General features: G+C 36.5%; 1 protein-coding gene across 3 annotated transcripts in view; it reads left to right on the forward strand.

Moving 5' to 3' along the window:
* Nucleotides 1-18,828, forward strand: part of TMEM245 (transmembrane protein 245) — a gene marked incomplete at its 5' end in the record, with an annotated part of 78,157 nt that overhangs the window by 11,474 nt on the left and 47,855 nt on the right. Inside the window, 5 exons of one of the 3 annotated variants that reach the window (XM_084210846.1) lie at nt 196-297; nt 1,179-1,286; nt 6,081-6,305; nt 10,285-10,454; nt 15,274-15,297. In XM_084210846.1, coding sequence (XP_084066972.1) covers nt 196-297; nt 1,179-1,286; nt 6,081-6,305; nt 10,285-10,454; nt 15,274-15,297 — 629 coding nt within the window. The remainder of the gene's footprint in view (nt 1-195; nt 298-1,178; nt 1,287-6,080; nt 6,306-10,284; nt 10,455-15,273; nt 15,298-18,828) is intronic. The other 2 variants (XM_084210847.1, XM_084210848.1) reach the window with 2 other exon arrangements.

Genomic DNA, 18,828 nt, shown 5'->3' on the forward strand with positions numbered 1-18,828 from the left:
CTTGATTTGTTCATTGAGAAACTTGTTCATGTTTGTTTTCTATTCTTCCTTTTATTCTTTAATGCAGAATGCCTTTTGTTTTATGACTTCTTTGTTTTTTGGTTGATGTGCTGCCTTTGTTGGTTTTGCTAAATGTAGGGTTTATTAATGGTGTGATTTTTCTTGTAAAAAAAATCCCAACCCTGTATCTTTCAGCTTCTGTGGCAGGTTCATGGAGAATTCCTGTATTTCTGGTTATAGTTGTTCTGATGACAGTAGGCATGTTGCATGAACAGCAGAATGGAAAGGAGTCTTCTGGTAAGGAAAAGTCACTGTTTCTTTTACTGTTGGAAGCAAAAATTCACTTAAGTCACATGAAATAATCTGGACTGTATCCCCATAAATTCAATAGCTTATGGATTGCAAGAATTTGCTATAGGATTTTTAGTGTGTTTTAAAGTGGTTTACTCATGCTGAAGTGAATCTTGGATTCTTTACAGAAGATGATTGCCATGGACTGATGTTTCTTTTCCGTGGTAAAGTAGTGACTCATTATTAAGCCAAATGCCCTGAGTTTATGGATTTCAATATGTAGTTTCAGGCATGAAGATAGCCCAGGATGTTTGAAATCAGAGGCTAATTTTGAAAGAAATGAGCAATATGAGTTTAGTAGCTCCTATAATGCTGGCTATGAGAGAAAGCAAGACAACTCCATCCAGCAAGTTTCCAATGTCCAGTAATTTGTTTTTAAAATAGTTTCTTAAAAATATGTTTTGTGTTTAGATTTTGAGAAGAATAGTTTTTTTCCTGTTGCAAGTCAGTTTTGAAAAATGCAAAGGCATCATAAATTCCCGATGGAGGAAACCTTTTTCCTGTCTGGCTGTTTTAGTTGGTCAGTAAAGATGATTAACTGGTCTAAAAAATTTTTAATAATCAGACTGTCAGCAACTGTGAATGTCTTGATTGGTAGCAGTTCATTATCAAGAAAAGCACTAAGCAAATAACTGCTTTTGAGTTCTGGCTGCAGGTGCACTCATTCCTGTTTGATCATATTGACTACTTATAATACATACTAAACACTCACAGCATCTATGCATATAATTTCTGCTGCCTAACAGCTCCAGTGGATATCTAACACAAAATAAAACATTTTAAGGCTTAAGCTTTTTGTTACTCACATGCATGTATATATTTTACAGGGGCAGAGCTTCCTGGTCAGATGATTTCCATTGCTGCTTCAACAATTGCCATGGCAATTTCAATGACAGAAGATGAGTCCAATAATGAACATTCCTCCCAACCCTCAGGTGACTGAATACTCTGTAAGAAACATTTGAATTTGCTCTAAAGGCATGAAAATGGATGGAATTCAGATAAAATTTCAAAATAGTCCATAACCTCTTCATTCTGTCTAAAGTAGCATCCAAATTGTGAATCAGGTTTATCTGTTTTTAAAAAATGTCAAGAAGATGCTAGTATAAAAGCTGTCTAACAAAGGATAGTTTATGTGGCTGTCAAAGACCTGACTATAAGGATTTATTACTGTTTTATGGGTTTTTTTTTAGAATGAAGGTGTGATTTTTTTTTTTTCCTGTTCTTCATTGTTAATTATTTTAATTTTTCTGGCCTTTTGATATGTTGGCAGTTTTATGTTACATAGCTGGATTTCTGGACCAAGTACAGACAGACTGGAGGAATTTTTGTCTACATTGCAGTGAGAAAAAAACCCCACCACTTTAAATATGGCATGCTCAAAATCCTTCCTGTAGTGAGTTTACTTGACTTTGTAGCTTGAGTAACATGATACTTTCACTTTGTATAAGGCAATTGGCTTAAAAGAGTTCAGACAAAGTGTTTAGATAACAATCAATGGTTTTGAACTTTACCATCTTTGTTTTGGGTGGAATGTGATACTAGAAAATTAAGCTGTTACCGAGATCTCTGGAAATTGAAAAATTTCATCATTTCCTGCAAACCAAACCAAACAGATCATTCAACTTGACAGAATGTGAATTCCAAAACTTAATTTTTAAATCTAAAAAATGGCAGCTTTAGACAACTTACTTTTATCTTCTTTTCTACATTTTACATTACTACCGTCAATATAAACATAGAAGCCTATGGAATTATATCCTGAAATTTGATATCAGAGCATTATGGTGACAGTTCTCCTGTATTTCTGTGTCCAGTCTTTAATTTTATAAATGAGAATTTTTTAAGCTGAATTTTAAAATCTGGAAAAGTAATAGATGCCCACAAATAGGCTATGTAAGTGGGTTTGTTCTTTTATTGCTATTTTTAAAATTTACCAGTTCTTGTTTTTTCACTTCTTTAAGACAGTTTACTTTCTGTTTTCAAGAAGAGATAACTACAGCAGTTTTTCAAAGGTGTCTTTTATATCTTTTATATTTTTGAGTTTTCTTGGAACAGCTAACCAGATGAGGGTTTTTTGTCTTGTGAATTCTGTTTTCCTTCAGAGCACAAAAAAAATCCCATGAAGTTTTCTTTTAACTCCTAATAATAGTTAAAATAATTTTCCAACAATCTGGTAAAAATTAGTATTTTATTCTGTGATATATTAATCATAATTTTGTCCATCTTTGTTTTGGATCTTTTGTGAATGATGATGAAACATTATTCTTATACAGCAAAAAGTTTTACATACAAGCTTATGACCTTACAGCTTTTTTGGCTTTCCTGACCCTGCATTAAATCCATTACAGAACAGCTAGGCTTAAAATTGTTTATTAAAAGACCATGAGGGAGTATAAGTTTTGTTGATTTTATATTTTCTTCTGAACACTCATGTTTTTCCTAATTTTATTGTTGAATACTGGTATTTAGTACTGGGGGTGAGGAGTTTAATGGTTCTTGGAACTTGACCAGTTCATGTGGTCTGAGTGGTCCTTCCTGGTCTTCCAAGAGTTTCCAGTGTACACAGCAAAGAAGTTTGCAATTTCTGAAGCAGATGCCACTGCAGTACTGTGTAGAGAAGATTCTACTGTCTTGTTGGCTTCAAATATGATAGATAATAAAATTCTTAAATGAAGTCAGGACTCTCAGATTCGCTTTTGCCCTCCCTTCTTTGTTTTCTTAGAAAAAAAGCATAAGTATTTTTCACTTGAAATTACAGAAAGATGTGGTCCTTCATGAAGGAGCACCTTCATCCTGATGTTCTGAGGACTTCTTCATTAGTAGTAATAAAATTACTGTTTTCCTAACTTATGTCCTGCATAGAGATACAGACACCTGCCTTTCTGTTTATGTTACAGTTGCTTTGTCTTACCCCTGGAAGGGAGAATAGTTCAAAATTCTGTGACAGCAAAAAATTGATGTGACAGAGAACAGGTCTTAATAAGACAGCCTGGAAAATTTGCTCTTTTTTTTTGTTGTTGTTCAAAGAAGTACCATTCATTCTGATTTTGCTAGAATTTTTTCCTGAGTATTGTGTTAGCTATTTAGGCTGTCATGCTCTCATTAGTTGGAAGACAGAAAGGTGTTTTTCAGGTTTCATCTCCCAAAATATCATGAAGCACACTAAATGGGTTTTTACAGAATCTGAAGTTACTCAAAATCACTGTACTGACAGTTCTGTTTTTCTCTTTGTGTTGACAAGGCACTCACACCTTGGTTTGCAGAGCATATCTTGCCAGCAGAAGGTGACTTTTTCATTTGCAATTTTGGCTCTTTTCTGGGTGGATCAGCTTTGTGAACTGGTTTATGAGAGTCATCTAAATGGCAGTTCTGATGCAGGCCTGTGTTTGTCATGAGGAGAATCCTCTTTCTTTCTTTTCCTCTTTCTTTATTTTCCTCTTTTACTCCCTCATCTCTTGCCCCTCTGTTTTGTGTTCTGTGAAATAAGACTGTTAAATTGTTACTGCTTTTAACATTACTGTTGCTGTTTTTTAATTAAATCATTCTTCATTGCAAAAATATGTCAATCAAATTTTCATTACTAAAAGGAGGAATGTTCTCTTTTATTTCCCAAAGGTTGACTCTACTAAGGAGTTTATCGGCAAAAAATATTGAATAACTTTCATCTTAGGCATAGATTTCAGCTAATTATTCTTGTTTTGCTTTTAGTGCTTCCTTTTGTTTGATAAATATTTGAGTTTCTGCTTGTTGTATTGTTGTTTCTTATGTTGATTATATTAAGTTTGGAGCAGAACAGGAAGAAGTGTTGAATGAATGGAAGGGGGAATTCTTTATTGTGGGTATACTGCTTTCATATTTGGGTTTCTTTAGTGCATCCATTTCTTTCTGTTAGTACTCTTCTGCTTCATTACATATAGACTGAGAAGTACAGGGGAATCATAGACCCTCTTCTATATGACAAAAATACTTTGTCTTTTTAGGAAAATTTCTGTTTACAGGTAACTTTTTCTCTCCCCTTAGGAAAAGTGTTTTGTAGTTGTATAGTAGGGCTGGCCATCATCCCCTGGAGGTACACGCTGATTTGCCAAGAACCTCCCCACCTGAAACTTCCTTCTGCTGTGCTTAGCTGCTTGCAGAATTCCTTCTTTCAGGTTGCATGCCATAGTTCCTTCATGAATATTCTGAAGTTCCACCAAATACATCGCCAGCAACCATCTGATGTTTTTGTCATCATCTCAGTGTCAATCCTGGCTGGGTGAATCAATGGATTTGGATTCTTGTTTTGGTGGGGTGGGGATGTGTTCATAAGCTGTAAAAGTAATTCCACTTACCTAGAATACCAGTGCAGATTTCTGCAAGAAAAGAGAAGTGTTCACCTGCTGTGTGAGGATGCAGTTTGTTACGTACTCTTACTGTATGACAAATGAGTGATGCCTTTCTGAACATTTTTAGCTGTCATGCTTTAGGCTAGAAATGATTTTGGTGACACACTGCAGCTAAAAATGTGTGTGGAACACAAGTAGTTTGACTACTGTGCATGTAGTATGCTGTAGTAGAGTTTTTATGCAGTTTTTCTTCATGGGAGAAGATGTGTCTGTGGCACAATTCCAGTGAAAGAGTTGTGTTCATTGTTTACCAGCTGTGTGGTATGTACCAGCATATTAAATTGTCTTCTATGCTCCAGCACAGAGTAACTTTTCAGGTTTTTGTGTGTGTGTTCCTGCACCATGGCTGCAGACTTCCCTCAAGTAGTGGTGTGTGGGAAATGTGTGCATTTGGACAACAGCACAGAGCCTCTGTAAAAGCTTCTGCTGGTGTTCTCAGGGAGAGATTTTACGTGGAGCGGCTGAAGATAGATTTGGTGTCATCCAGCAACTGAAAGATCAAATAGATAAATAAACTGGCATGTTCTGCATCCAAAAATTTTAATTTGAACATAATATTTTTGCATGAAAAGACTGTTGTTTATGTATAGGGTCTTTAACACATCAGTTTACATTTTTGAATTTAATTTCTTGTTCGCGAACTTATGAGTGAAAGAGTGACAAAATTTGTTATCCACTAACTTGTGCTTGATATTACTAATATTTGTTACACACAGCAAGGAATTTAGGATGACAGTGTGAGTGCTCCTATGTTTGTGTCGTGAGCAATCTGGAAAAGTAGTGAGAGTTGTAAGATACGAGCTTTCTCTTCAATGCTTACTCTGTATTTTTTTGTTCTGTTTAAATGAGTTTTGAGCAAATCTAAGATTCCTTTTTGAGTACTAGAAGTAAAGGGAAGTGAAAGATTTATTTTAAGACTTCAGGTTTTTTTCTAGAAGCCAATTATATTTTGTGTTTTTCATGGTCTTACTGTTCTTTGATAAAACATATTTGGCTTGTAATTTACCTGCAGGAGTCCTCTTAGAGGCTGTAGCAACTTTTCATCTCTCCTCCTCTCAGCACTGCTTGGCATGGTGATGCAGGATGTGGGAGAGTTTACACAGCCTTGTTCTAGCTTTTCAAAATTCACATCAGTGCCAAGGCTGTCTCAGTATTTTAGAGAAATTAAAAGAAAAAAACCAACTGCAAAACAACAAAAACACAGCCTTCTGCTGCTGTCCCTTCCTTCACCCCCACCTTCCAAAAAAAAGGAGATAATTTGGGAATAGGGAACATATTCTATTTTGTGGTGAATATTAATGTGATAATTTCCACCTCTTTGTTTGCATGTGTTTGTTTTAGGATCAACAGCAGAAAGTGATCAGCCTCCACCTCCACGAGCTTCATCATCTTTCAGCACCTCCTCTTCATCATCTTCTGGGAACAGACAAAGAACTGAGATTGGATCTTTTCTTAGAAAAAAGAAAACTAGTGATATTTACTTTGTTACTCTTGTGTGGGCCATTGTCATTGTTCAGATCTGGCTAAATTTTTGGATTGTGCAGCTATTGCCAGTGCCGTTTGCAGGTAATAATCCAGTTACTGGAAATGTTTGGCATTGTGTTAAATAAAACAGGAGGAAAGGCTTGTAGGCTTGTATGAGTTTTATTTAAAAGCTTTTTCATGACTTGTTAAGATGAACTGTAGCTTCAAAAAGGAGGATTGATGTGCCTTGTCTATTAGCGTGTAGTGGACAACTCTGTTAAATTGCTTTGTCTATTGACTGTTGTAGTTACCTTAAATAATATAGTGCCATACCTTACATAGTAAAAATACTTCTGGTCTGGATCAGTTTGTTCTTCCTCCTGATGTCAGTTTATATTTTTGCACCTATAAATGAAGAATAGTTTAGCTGTTATTCAGTAGTGAAGAAGAGCTCATATTAGCTTTTAATTTCTGTAAAAAATGGGTTGCTAGGCACTGTGGACGAGTCACAAGATAAATTTAGTTCCAGTTTTAGGTCTGAGGTTAATTAGCTTTGTTGCTTCACATCTATATGAATCTGTTCTGCTATATATCTGGCAAGAATTGCAGTAGTTATGATAGCTATCAAAAGATATTATTTTAGAACTGGATGCCACATTTTCCTCTGCTCTTTTGGGGGAGTGTAAAGGGAAAATGGGAATTCCAGGAGTATGTGTGAGCTACTATGAATTGGAAGGCATTTTTTTTCCTATCTCCCTACTGTAAACAAAGTGAGTTTCCTAGTTTGCTTGGATTTTCTCTAAACTTCAGTTAAAATGCTAGGTTTTAGCATTTTAAAATTCATTTAACACTTGAGTGTAGCTATTTTCTTTTTTTACTAAGTGTGGTGGGTTGGCCCCAGCTAGTGGCCAAATACCTTCAAAGCCAGTAATTTTTCCAGTGTTTCCAGTAGGCTTCTTCCCTTTAGGGAGGTATGGGCTTGGGATTTTCCTTATCCCTAGGCCACAGTCCCTTCAAGAGTTGTACCTGCTTCAGTATGGATCCTCTGTAGGCCATGGTCCCTCTGAGGGGTGTGTGTGCTTCTCTGCAGAGCACTTCTGCTTCCCTGGCCTTTTCATTACCTCTCTTCATCCCTCTCTTCCTTTTTCCTCTCTAGTCACTTTTTCTGTGTCCCTTCCTCTTCTCCTTCTCCCTGCCCAGGGTTTCTGCCCTTCTTTAGATACATTTCCACTGAAGCACCACACCTGTGCCTGATGGGCTCAGCTTTGCCCAGTGATGGATCTGTTGTGAAGCCACCTGGAGCTGTGTCTGGGACAAGGCAAGCCCTGGTCTCTTCCCATGGTGACCACCCCAGAGGCCACCCTGCTACCAAAGCCTTGAGATCTGTGCATACTGCACAAAGCTGCTGTAAACCATCTGGAATTGTGACTTGGGGTCAGTCACACTTAGAGATTTGAAGGGCTGTGAACTTCAAGGCATGGAGAAAGGAACAGCTGCACCTTTGGCTGTGGCACTGTAGCAGCAGCTAAAGGGTAATGTGATGGCAAGACATATAAATAGCTGAATGCAGGGTAAAGCACAGAGGGGTTTGACCTTTGTTTCATCCCAGTAGTTACTACAGAAGGAACTTCCCAGTTTTGATGTCTGGGTGTCATGGGAGATGGCAATCATGAGTGAAAAAGCAATTAGAAAATAAATTTTAGACTTATTAGAAGCAGAGTTTATGTGACTAGTTTACTGAAAAGTCATGGAGTAACTTAACCACTGTTCAGAAACCCCTACATGTGAGGAAAAAGGGGAGCAGCAGTTCTGCAGCTAGACAGAAGTGGAGGGTTTAAGCTTGAGCTACACAAGTCTAGATTAAATGACAATGAATACTGCTCCTGACAGTCATTAGGTCTAAAATAACTACCCAAACAATAAACTCAAGCCAAAAGAGAAATTGCTTTGGGGAGTATTTGTGACTTGTTGCCTTAGCAGTGACACTGGGCCATGATATGCTTTTTCATGGCATAGAACTGAATCATCAGAAAGATATTACACATGGGCAGTATAATGATGAACAGAGCCAAGCTTAGAACAGTGGGTTACATTAAAGGTCAGCAGGTGAGTGATGATAGTCTGCATGGCTAAAAGAGAGGGAGTAGTAAAAATACTAGGAAAACAGGAAGGCTGATAAAGCAAGTTTCCTTGCAATGGTTCAAGCTTCAAGAGACTGATAATAATTTGAGGCACTTCTGAGACCTTAGAGAGGATGCTTCCAGTATGTAAAAGCCCCCCAAAACCTTAAATAGGTGTTAATTTTACCAGAGTTCCTTATATTGGTAAAGAGGACTCATACAAAGTAGCATTTAGATTATCAGAAGATCTTGGTGCCATTAACATTTTTCCTTGAATGCATTTATACTTCAGTTGGAATGAAATGGTCTTGCAAAATTGCTTAGTGTAGAGGGTGAGAAAATGATACCGTAATTATACCATAAAATGGAAAGGTGAAAGAATTGCTATGAATTGAAAAGCTAAGCAATGCAACACATTGTGGAACTCTTGCAGCATTTTACTGAGTGATTTGAGCCTGGAAATCTGGGTATTGTCTTTTTTTTAAGATCTTTCACTTGCTTCCTTGCTTGTTCTGTTGTGTCCTTTTTTTTTTTTTTTTAATTGTTTTCAGGTAATTTTCTGCTTCCTGCAGATACTTGGAACTTGTTATTATGCAGACTTTTTCTTGTTGCTCACTGCTTTCTAATAACAGACCTTTGGCTTTTCCTCTCTTGTCTCTTTTGAACTTAATATGATTACAGTTGTTTGATTGACTGTAGCATCTCCTTTGCAATGAGTGTGCAGTCATTTATTTTAGAAGATACTGTGTAAACACTCTTAAATAACAGTGGAAGATTAGAATGCCATTTGAGGATCTTGTTCACCTTGTAAAATGCAAGCCTGCCTGGCTTTGCTGAGCAGCAGTTTGTGTTGTGGCCATGAGCTGCATTTCATCATACAAAACTTCAGCCTTTAAGTTCAGTGCTGGCACTAGCACTGTTTTCTCCTTTTTTTTATCTTTACCACCCATTTTATTAGAGAAATTATTAGATTATTCTGTTTCTTCAAGAGAATAAATCCCATATTTGCCACATGGTGGTGCCAGAGGGTAAATGTCAGCAAATCATTGCACTGGGTCTCCAAAACAAGAACATAAACTATTACACGTGTGGCTTGCAGAGAATAAGCTCTTGTGGAATTTGGATAAATGCCCTGTAGGCAGTAAAAGTTAACCTTTTTGGCTATGTATGCCATTTTACACTTCTTCAAGTAGAAACATGATGTGAATTTTTGATAATGAAGTGATGTACTGCCAATTGTTGTGGAGCTCATGTATGTCAGTAAGTAATGAATCTGGTTTGGAGAATAGTCACAATTTAAAAAAAAAGATTTATTAGAAAAGTAAAGTTACAAGTGGTGATAGGAACTTCAGTATCCTGTGTTGCCAAGATGAAATGCTAATCACAAGTAGCTTTCTTTAATGTTTAAAAGCAAAATCTTATCAGTAATATTTCAAAAGAAGATTTAAATGGATGCTTCTTTACTGTGAAATTCTGCATGATGCGGTGTCAGTTCTTGAAGGAAAGATACACTTTAACAACTTAGAAGGCCTAAAGCTTAAGAATTTAGGCTGAAGATTTTCTTTTATGTGTAAAACGTGCTGTTAAGTTCTGATTATGGTACTTTATGTGGAGCCATTTGGCATGGTGTGTGTGGATATGGAAGAAATCCATTGAACTGGAATCATGGAGTGGCACCTTCTTATCCCAGGCCTTGATCAAGTCTGAGCTGCATTTTTGGGTAGTGTGTTGTCACTTTTCTTGTGCTGTCATCTGAGTTCCATGTGGATAAGCACAGCTGCAAAGATAGTGAGGAGATTAGTACTAAAAACACTGGCAAATTCCAGAAGTTTTTAATGGGAAATAAAACTCAAGAGTCTTTCTTTCTTTTTCATCAGCCTTCCAGAATAGAATAAATAATAAGTAATCTTGTGGTCCTCCTCTGAAATCTCTGATACTAAATTTCCTTCATGTGGTTACAGTTTGGGCACTTAAAAAATTCGTGGTTCATTTTGGAGTTTTGAACTTCACGGCAAAGCACTGCAAAAGTTGGTGGCAACTGGTTGAAAATTTTGTGAAGGAACGTCAGGAAGCTCTTGCTCCACGGCCCATCAGAGGACTTGGAAGTGTTATGCTAAAGCTTGACAGTAAGGTATTTCTACTTACTTCCTTAAGCAACTTGAAAGTTTGTTTTATTCTCTGTTTCACCATATTCTGAGATGCTTTAATTCTAAAATAAATGTCTGTCACTAATGGATATGTCTTTCATGTAAAACTGTATCTGTTTTATGGTGTATTTTAAATTATGTCTCTTCTATCACTATTCACACTTAAGCGCGCATTTAAATTTGTTAAATGGTTGCATGCAGACCTTTACAGAAGTCACTTTTAAAATGTTGAATCACCTTTATAAGGTTCCTTATCTGAGTAAGGCAAAGTTCTCTTAATCTTACCTGGTTACAAAGATTTTGAATTTAAACCTAATAACTTTAGTCTGAAGGATAAGATGTTCCTACTTCTTATGTGAAAATTTAATTAAAAAGCAGACCATTGTGTTTGGGTAGTAGGGCCCAAGTTAATTCAGACACATTTGTCTGTACTATGTGGAAACAAAGTTGTTGCACACAGTACTATGGTGCTACAGAAATGAGTCTTCCCTCTGTATGTGAAGAAATATGTGGGATAAAGTATTTGAGAACTGCCATAGAATAAGGCTTCTGTGTTCCCTTCACTTCTTCCCCATGCAAAATATGCCAACATTTGCATTGCAAATTGCATAGTTGGAAGGCTCCAGGAAATGTATAAGTTTCTTTCATTAAGAATTTTAAGTTTTCCTGTAAACGGATAGATGGATTATTTTGTATGTAATAGCTGTGTAAGAGTGTGCTTTCTGTAACTGTGTTGTTGAAGTATTCTCTGCTCTGGCAAAAGCCTTTCTCTTAGGACTTCTGTAACTGAAGAGCTGAACCCTGTAAGTACATTTGTCAGAGCTGTCTTGCAGTTTATAGCTCTAAATTCCTATAGGAGAGGGAGGAGCTTAAGCCTGGATCTAATGGGTGAATGGATGACAAAAGGTCAGCAAAAGCATTAAAATGGCTGTAGGAAAAAAGTGATGATTTCACAGGGTTCATTGAGGAAGAATTTGAAAAAGGAAATGCCTTTCAAAATACAACTATAAATACAATAAAGTGGTTTTCCAAAGGTAATAAAAATTACTAACATGAGGATAAAAGCTTACATTATACAAGCTTTTCATAAAAAGATTTTGTTCTGTAAGTAAGAAGCCACTCTAGACACAATGTTGAATGTGTTGTTGCTTCATGAGTTGACAAGTTTGGTATCCTTGTATTGTATAACTGTATGATACAGTATCCTTCCTAATTCCAGCAAGTCTTTTCTCCTTAAAGAAGGTAGGGCTTTAATGTGCAGCAGAACCTCTCGCTCTTCAGCTTAAATGTACTTAAGGTCAGTTTATTTACATGTTGTTCTTGTCTAAGCAGGAGAACAGTGTTGATCAACTCATTTCCCCATCTCCCTTCACCCCTCCATTTTTTAGATGACAGCTGTATTCCTCCTGAGTGTGTGCTCTGTGTATTAAAGCAGTTTAAGCTTTCCCAAACATTACAAGAAGGGCGCTTGATAATCTGCATGATTCTGTTGTCCTCATTTGTGCCTATTCTAATTCTGTTTCAGCCAGCATTTATCATGGCTGGATGGGATTATATGTAGTCTTCCAATACTTATCATACTAATATGTCCATATCTTTTAAGTTCTACTGGCTGTGCTTATTCTGTGTATTGTGGGATGATGGATGCATGGTATCTCAGAATTTGGGTAGCAATGCCACAGGTTATTGGCAGTTACATTTTTTGTAGGGACAGGGAAACAAGAGAAGTGAAAATTACATCCTTGCAAGATTTTTTAAGTTATATTACTGAATGTTTTGGCTTCAGTAGGCACTGTTGAAGAGAAAGTAAAAAAACACACAATAGAAATTTAAAGAGTAAATTGTTGCAGCTTACCTTTTATTTGAGGTGTGTGAGAAACCAAGACTGAGGGATCATTTCCTTTGCAATTAGAAGTTTAATTTTTAATATTTTGTTTCTAGCCTATTTTCATGGGAGCTGGATCTCCTTAGGTTTTTTTTTTGTTTTTTTTTGGTTTGTTTTTTTGCTGATATGCAAAGTTAGTTGGAAAGTGAATCTTAGCATCAGGATGTATTGAGGCTCTTAGGTAAGTACAGCCAGCCATTGACAAGGTCTTTTTCACACAAATACTTAGTGGTAGTACTTGGGCTGGCAAACATGGTATGTCCAACTGGGATATAGTTCCAGTAATGAGAATGAGGAACTATCTTAGAGTGGCTTGTCTTTTTCCCAAACAGATTTTAGGAGGCTAGTGTAGATAGTCTGGAAAATAACCCATTGTGAGAAATGGGTGAATACTGCTCAAGCATACAAATCTGAGCTTTACTGATTATATCCGTTTTTTAAACAAAGCCATCAAGAAAAGAACTGCTCCTCTGCTTTGATAATTCTCATTTACCCCTGGTTCTCGTGGAAGTGCAGAGAAATTTGAAATGAAGAGAAACTCTGGTCATGAGAAAGGAAAGGGCATTGGATTTTATTGTTTTTATAAGCAGTAGGTCAGGCTCTGTATGAATGTGTCTCCTTTAAGTATGGACTGTGAAAATAGGATGTGGATACTGTATCCTGTCCTTACTGTACACTCTGTGGCTGGGCATTTGCCTCATGGAGAGTCAGCAGACAGCAGTTCAGATGTGAGAGACTTCCTGGAGGAGAGAGTAGGGAGGTTTCTCTTGTCAGCCACTGAACCATCCTAAACTTTATAGATGGGGTATCATGGGTGTTCTTATCAACAGTAGAGAATTAATAATTTTCTTTACTGATTTTTTTTAAATTTTATTTTAAAGAGGACTGTTGTCTTGCAATATGATGACTGCAGTTTGGTTATAGAGTTTGTGAGGGAATTTAGCAGCATTGGCAGTGGCTCAGCTGCATGCACTGGACTTTTACTTCTTGGAATGCACTAATATTTTACATACATGTTTTCTGATGTACTTGAGTGAATCATGTAGTTGTTATATGCTTTTTCTAGGTATAATGCACTAGAATTTTCTATGTGGATTATTTAAATTGTTTGGATTTTGGGTAAAGTCAGCTTCTATTTCTTCTGGTACCAAGTTCATTACGTAGTTTAACCAAGCACAGAAAACAAGCAGAATCTCTGCCAATAGTTGTATTATTATAGAAAATATTTTCATACACATGTAGGAACTTAGATAAATAGTTTTCCAATACAATACTGGAAAAGTGGCTATAGACTTACTAGTTTTGGATGACTTGAAGTTTAGAATTAAGCTGTAGTCTATTTTCAAATGTAGGTTGATTACATTTGTAGAACTATTTAAACATCAATATTGATAAGCTAATAGGCAGGTAGAGCCTCCCAGGTGTTGTCTTAAATGTTGATTAAAGATATTTTTATTTTGGATATATGATGTTATTTTCTGGTTACTGTATTTATCGTCCAGTTCCCAGAGGCTGAAATGATAGAAAAATACCAAAGACTTTCTTTCACATTCAGCTAAAATCTTAGGGCTCTTTTGTTGTATTTTGTATGGAATTGCAAAGTGGATCAATACTGCCATGAGATCTGTGTTTTTTCCAAAACAAACCTCAGGTACAGATAATAGGTTTTAAAGTGCAGAAATAAAGTTAAAAGTATGTTGTTTAATCAGAAAACAACTTTCCCTTTTTTCACAGATAAATTATTCCATACAGAAAGAGGTAGAAACAAATTCTGCAGTGTCAGTTTGAGGCTTTTGAAGCCTTGTAATTGATTTCTCTGACTGTGACTCTTTCCATAAGTAGCAAAAGCTAGTGAACGTGGGTGCTTTGTGACATATTTTATTTTCATATTTCCTAAAGTTTATGTTTCTTTGCAAATCTACTTCTAATTTAATCAACATTATGAGATTTGTATAAATTTGAAATATTCATATCTTTTGTTTCCATTGGGAGCTAATGTAATTTCTGGCAACTGGCGAACATGTTAGATTTACTGAGATTTCGATGTCTTGTTTTCAGGGAGAAACAAACTTCACTTACATGATCTTAATCTCTAATAGAGATGAATGACAACATTAAAGCTCTTCTCTGTTACGATTGTGCTAGTAATGATTAGTAATGGTTAGAATTAGGAGTATAGTCCTGCAGAAACTAGGTCCTGAAATGGGTACACTTTAGCATGTGGATGAGCATCAGTAAAGAAAAATAACTTCAGTGCAGAAGGAGAAATTGACTGTTGAGAAGTGCAAGGAGAATTGCCTGAAATCTGTACATTGATATGATCTACAATTTGCTGTTGGATGTATATCAGACTTAATTATGTATTTGATGTTGTGCCACTGAATATGAATGCTTTAATATGAATGCTGTACCAAAAAACCATATGAAATCTGTCCAAGGGTAATTAACATAATAGGAGTGTTTTGAAATGCATAGAATGGGAATATTTGAATGCCTGGATGGGAGTATTAATGCCGTAAATGAGTACCTCATGTCAGGATTTGGTGTTTTGCTGAAATGTCCTTCTGAGAGTACAAGTCCTGCTCTGAAATGTGATGGTAGCTGTCAGTATAATTAAACTGGAATGGTCCAGATTATGTTGATAGCTCTTTTAATGCCATTAAAGTTGTTCCTATTTGTTATATCCCTCTTTGTTTCAAAAGTGCATGTTAGTTGTAAAACCCAGTTTCTTGCATTAGAATTTGTTATGATCTTCCTATTGCAATTTACCTTTGTGTCTAGAACAATTTCATTTTCATTCTGTGGATGACTTTGCCTGCCTCTCATTGCTTTTTTTCCCTATTACTGCATTTTTCAATAATTTTCCACTGTGTTGTGTTTTTTTCCCTTTTCTTCCATCTCCGCCTGCCACTGACAAGCTGTGGCACTGGCTTAATAAGAAGGTAAATAAACAGAAAAATTATGATTCCAGCTAATGGATTCTGTGGTTTTGGGAGTTTCATTTTTTTATAATTTTTTTTTTTTTCAGCATGAACACTCCTTAACATGCCTTGCTTCATATAGATTTCTCTCTCAAATGACTCTTTTCCAGCTCTTGTTATAAGCTACTGAAGGTCATATAATTCTATCTGATCTCTTCTACTCCAGTGAATGCACATAGTGAAGTGTTTAGCACAGCAGAGTATTGCATTAGCATTTCAAGGGGTAGAGTGATTTAGGGACACTTTTATTTAAGAATAGTTGATCTCTGCCTGGTCCCCACTTGTACAACTAAAAAAACCAGTTCTCTCCCAGTCTGGAGAGCTGTTCTCTGCACAGGGAAAGCAGTTAACCAAATTACCAGGGGAGCGGTGAGGGTGTGAAGCACAGTTGTAGTTCTGTAAGTGCTTGCAAATGGTGCATGGGCTGGTTTCACTGAGTGCTGTCAGTCTTTTGAAGTGCCAGACTTGTCTGCGTACACAGGCACAGTACCTAGTGTACCAGGAGTGAATGCATACAAAATGAGATTTTGCATGGCCTCAGAACTGCTGAATCTTAACAAGTCTGAAGGGAAGAAAAAGCCTGGTTTAAAAAAAACAAACAACTAGGTAGTTGCTATGGCTAAAATATTTTTTTCCTATTGTGTGGCTTTTAAAACTGTGTGATATGTTTTCATGATTGAGTTATAATTGTCCATGAAGAGGGGCATTTTAATGTTCTTTTGCCCTTGACTGTATTTCTCCTGTTTAAAAATCGCATTTTTATTTCCCAACTATGAAATGTTTATCTTATGTGAGTGACTTGGGGTTAGTAAAAATGTGCAACCGTAACCTGTTATAATTTTTTTCTTTTTAATTAGATACTGGTTTGTTAGCAGAGTTCAGGTAAAGAGCTGAGTTTGGTGACCCACAAGAGAAAGTGTAGTCTCAACTGCTTTTTTTCTGTACTTTTCATTGAAAATTCATATGAGTAGATATGGGTTTTTTTCCTTAATACTGGTAGGTTGCCAAACCAATTTAACTGTAATAGCTTTAAATGCCAAAATGTCTGGATTTTATTTTTAGTTTAGAAATTTGCATTATTTGACAAAACCCCATGTATATTTTTTCTTAACAGAGTATGGTTTTTTAGTTCCTTGGAGTTATCTTTGAAAAGTGTTGGTTTACTTTACAGTTTCATAAGTAGAAATCCTGAAATCCTGATAGTATTACATAGTGTTGACTTCTGTGCATGAACCTACAGTAATAATATTATAATCAAGATTTTTTTAAAAGTGAAAAAATGTGCATCAGTGGGATCATTTTGTTGGGTGTAGTGTTTTGGTGATTTAAAAAAAAAATTTTAAAAAAGTCACACTCTACCAGAGGCAGAAAAAAGAGGGGATTTGCACTACAGAACACTGGCTGCAGTTAAAGGTGATTCCTTTTTTGCCTGTGTTTGAAGTGATGTACTTCAGAGACTACAGACATAAATTTCTGATAATCCAGCAGGAAATTTAAAATCATATGGGTATGGTAGAGTTAGAAATGATGGTTGATTATGACTGCTAGTGATAAACCTTGACTTTTTGAGTCCTGTTTTTGGTATATATAGCCCAAAATATAGAATAGATTCAGTCAGCCTGGCATAGTTTGTTCTTAATAACATTGTCTACGTCAGGAGTCTTCAGAAGGAATTGCTAAATTCTTCTGCTGCTTTTGGAGGAATACTGGTGTAGGTAGACTTGAGACCTCACACAAACTGTTCTCTACATTTTCTAGCTTAACTACTCAGCTGACTCATTTCAGCATAACCTTGGGATGTGTTCTGGTTACAGACTTCCCCTTATTCTCTGCAGATGATATTAATGAGATGGTATCTTCAAATATTAACTAAGGAAAGGGAAATGAGAAGTCTAAGGAATGTCTTGGGGAAAAAAATCCTCCTAAACAGCAGAGCTGTTTACAGAAAAAAAATAAAAGTCTATGTTGGTAATTTTTTTAACGTAGATTTAATCAAATATGAAGTAGATGCCTAGGTGTGCTTTACTAGGTGGGTAATGTAGCAAATTAAGCACACTAGAGAAACTATTGCCCTGAAGGCTATGCAGTATGAAACCTGCAAATATTAATTCATAGATGATGTATCATACTGCAAAACATGGAGAACCTGTCTAGATAGTAGGATTTCTGATTTTTAGGTATGGACTGTAGTTCTGTTACAGCTTCGTGTAATATGGTTTTGTGTCATCATCCAAAAGTTGAAAGAGGGAGTACTTGCAAATTATTGAGGAGTTTTCTAACAGAACGTAACTCAATCATAAAATACCTTTTTACAGTGAGCTAAATAAAAATAAAAACCTTGATAACCTTTCCTTTCAAAACTGTGACAATTAAAGATAGTTTTTTTGTGGACAAGTTGTCACAAATCAGTAATATTTCAGTTTGGTTTTGCAAGTTGACCTTCTGTAGCTTAGGAGCCTGGCTTTCCTTTACCTTTGCATAATCTCAGATGCTGTGGCAGCCTCAGCTCTCTGCTGGTGACTAACCTTTGGATTAGAGGCTTGGAACCGAATATAAAACTTCACGTCCTCCGGCTAATGAGTGTGTTTAGTCAGTACGTGTTTGTCTCTGTGTGCATGCCCATGGTTTACAGGAAGGGTGTAAAGGGAGGTCTGGCAGGGTTGGGGTAGAGAGTGAAGTGGTGATAAATACAACCACTCAGGCATTTAACACTGCAGCTTTCCTGCAGTGAGTAGCTTACCTGCACCTATGCATTATTTACCATGAGTGTGAGAAGGCGAGGGATTCCTAAGGAAGTGTTGTGGGTTAATGTAGGGGAAGAAAGTATGTTTTAATAGAAGGAATAAAGAAAAGAGTAAATATAACCTTAAGTGAATGTCCATCTGCTTTTACTTGTACAGTACTCAGTCCAATTCAGTCTTCTGCTGTGGTGTATCTGTACCACTTACATAACTTGGATCCCTTTAAGTCTGTGTTGGGAGATGTAATTGCAGTACCTGTAGGCTTGCCAAAGCTGGTTTTCATCAGGCTTCCTTGGGCTACCTGCCCAAGTAAATAGAGACAAGGTGGGCTGGCATGTCTGAGGCTGCTGCTGATACCAGTACATCTGATACCAGTACATCATCAGTGCTGCCATGACTTTACTAACTAGATTAAAGGTAATCCAGGAGTTACATGTGCTGCAGCTGCACCTTAATGGCAGTCCAGGCATATTTGAGCTGTCCGTATGAGTGTCTGGGAAGGATACCTTGTGCCATCTCAGAGAGAGTCCTCTTCCTGGTCTTTTGGAGCTTGACCTTCAGTAGTTGCTACATGGCAAAACATCTAAAGCATTCAGCCTCGCTTCCACTGAGATTTCACCTATTAAATACCCCTCACACAATTATTGAGCCTAGCATTTTTAGAAATCTTTTACAGTACTTCCAATTACATGGATTCAGTAAGTCTGATTAAAGTGCTGTATGTAAGACTACTGGATTTCTTTAAACTCTG

This window comes from Fringilla coelebs (genome assembly GCF_963513975.1).
Source record: "Fringilla coelebs genome assembly, chromosome: 1".
Classification (NCBI taxonomy): Eukaryota; Metazoa; Chordata; class Aves; order Passeriformes; family Fringillidae; genus Fringilla; species Fringilla coelebs.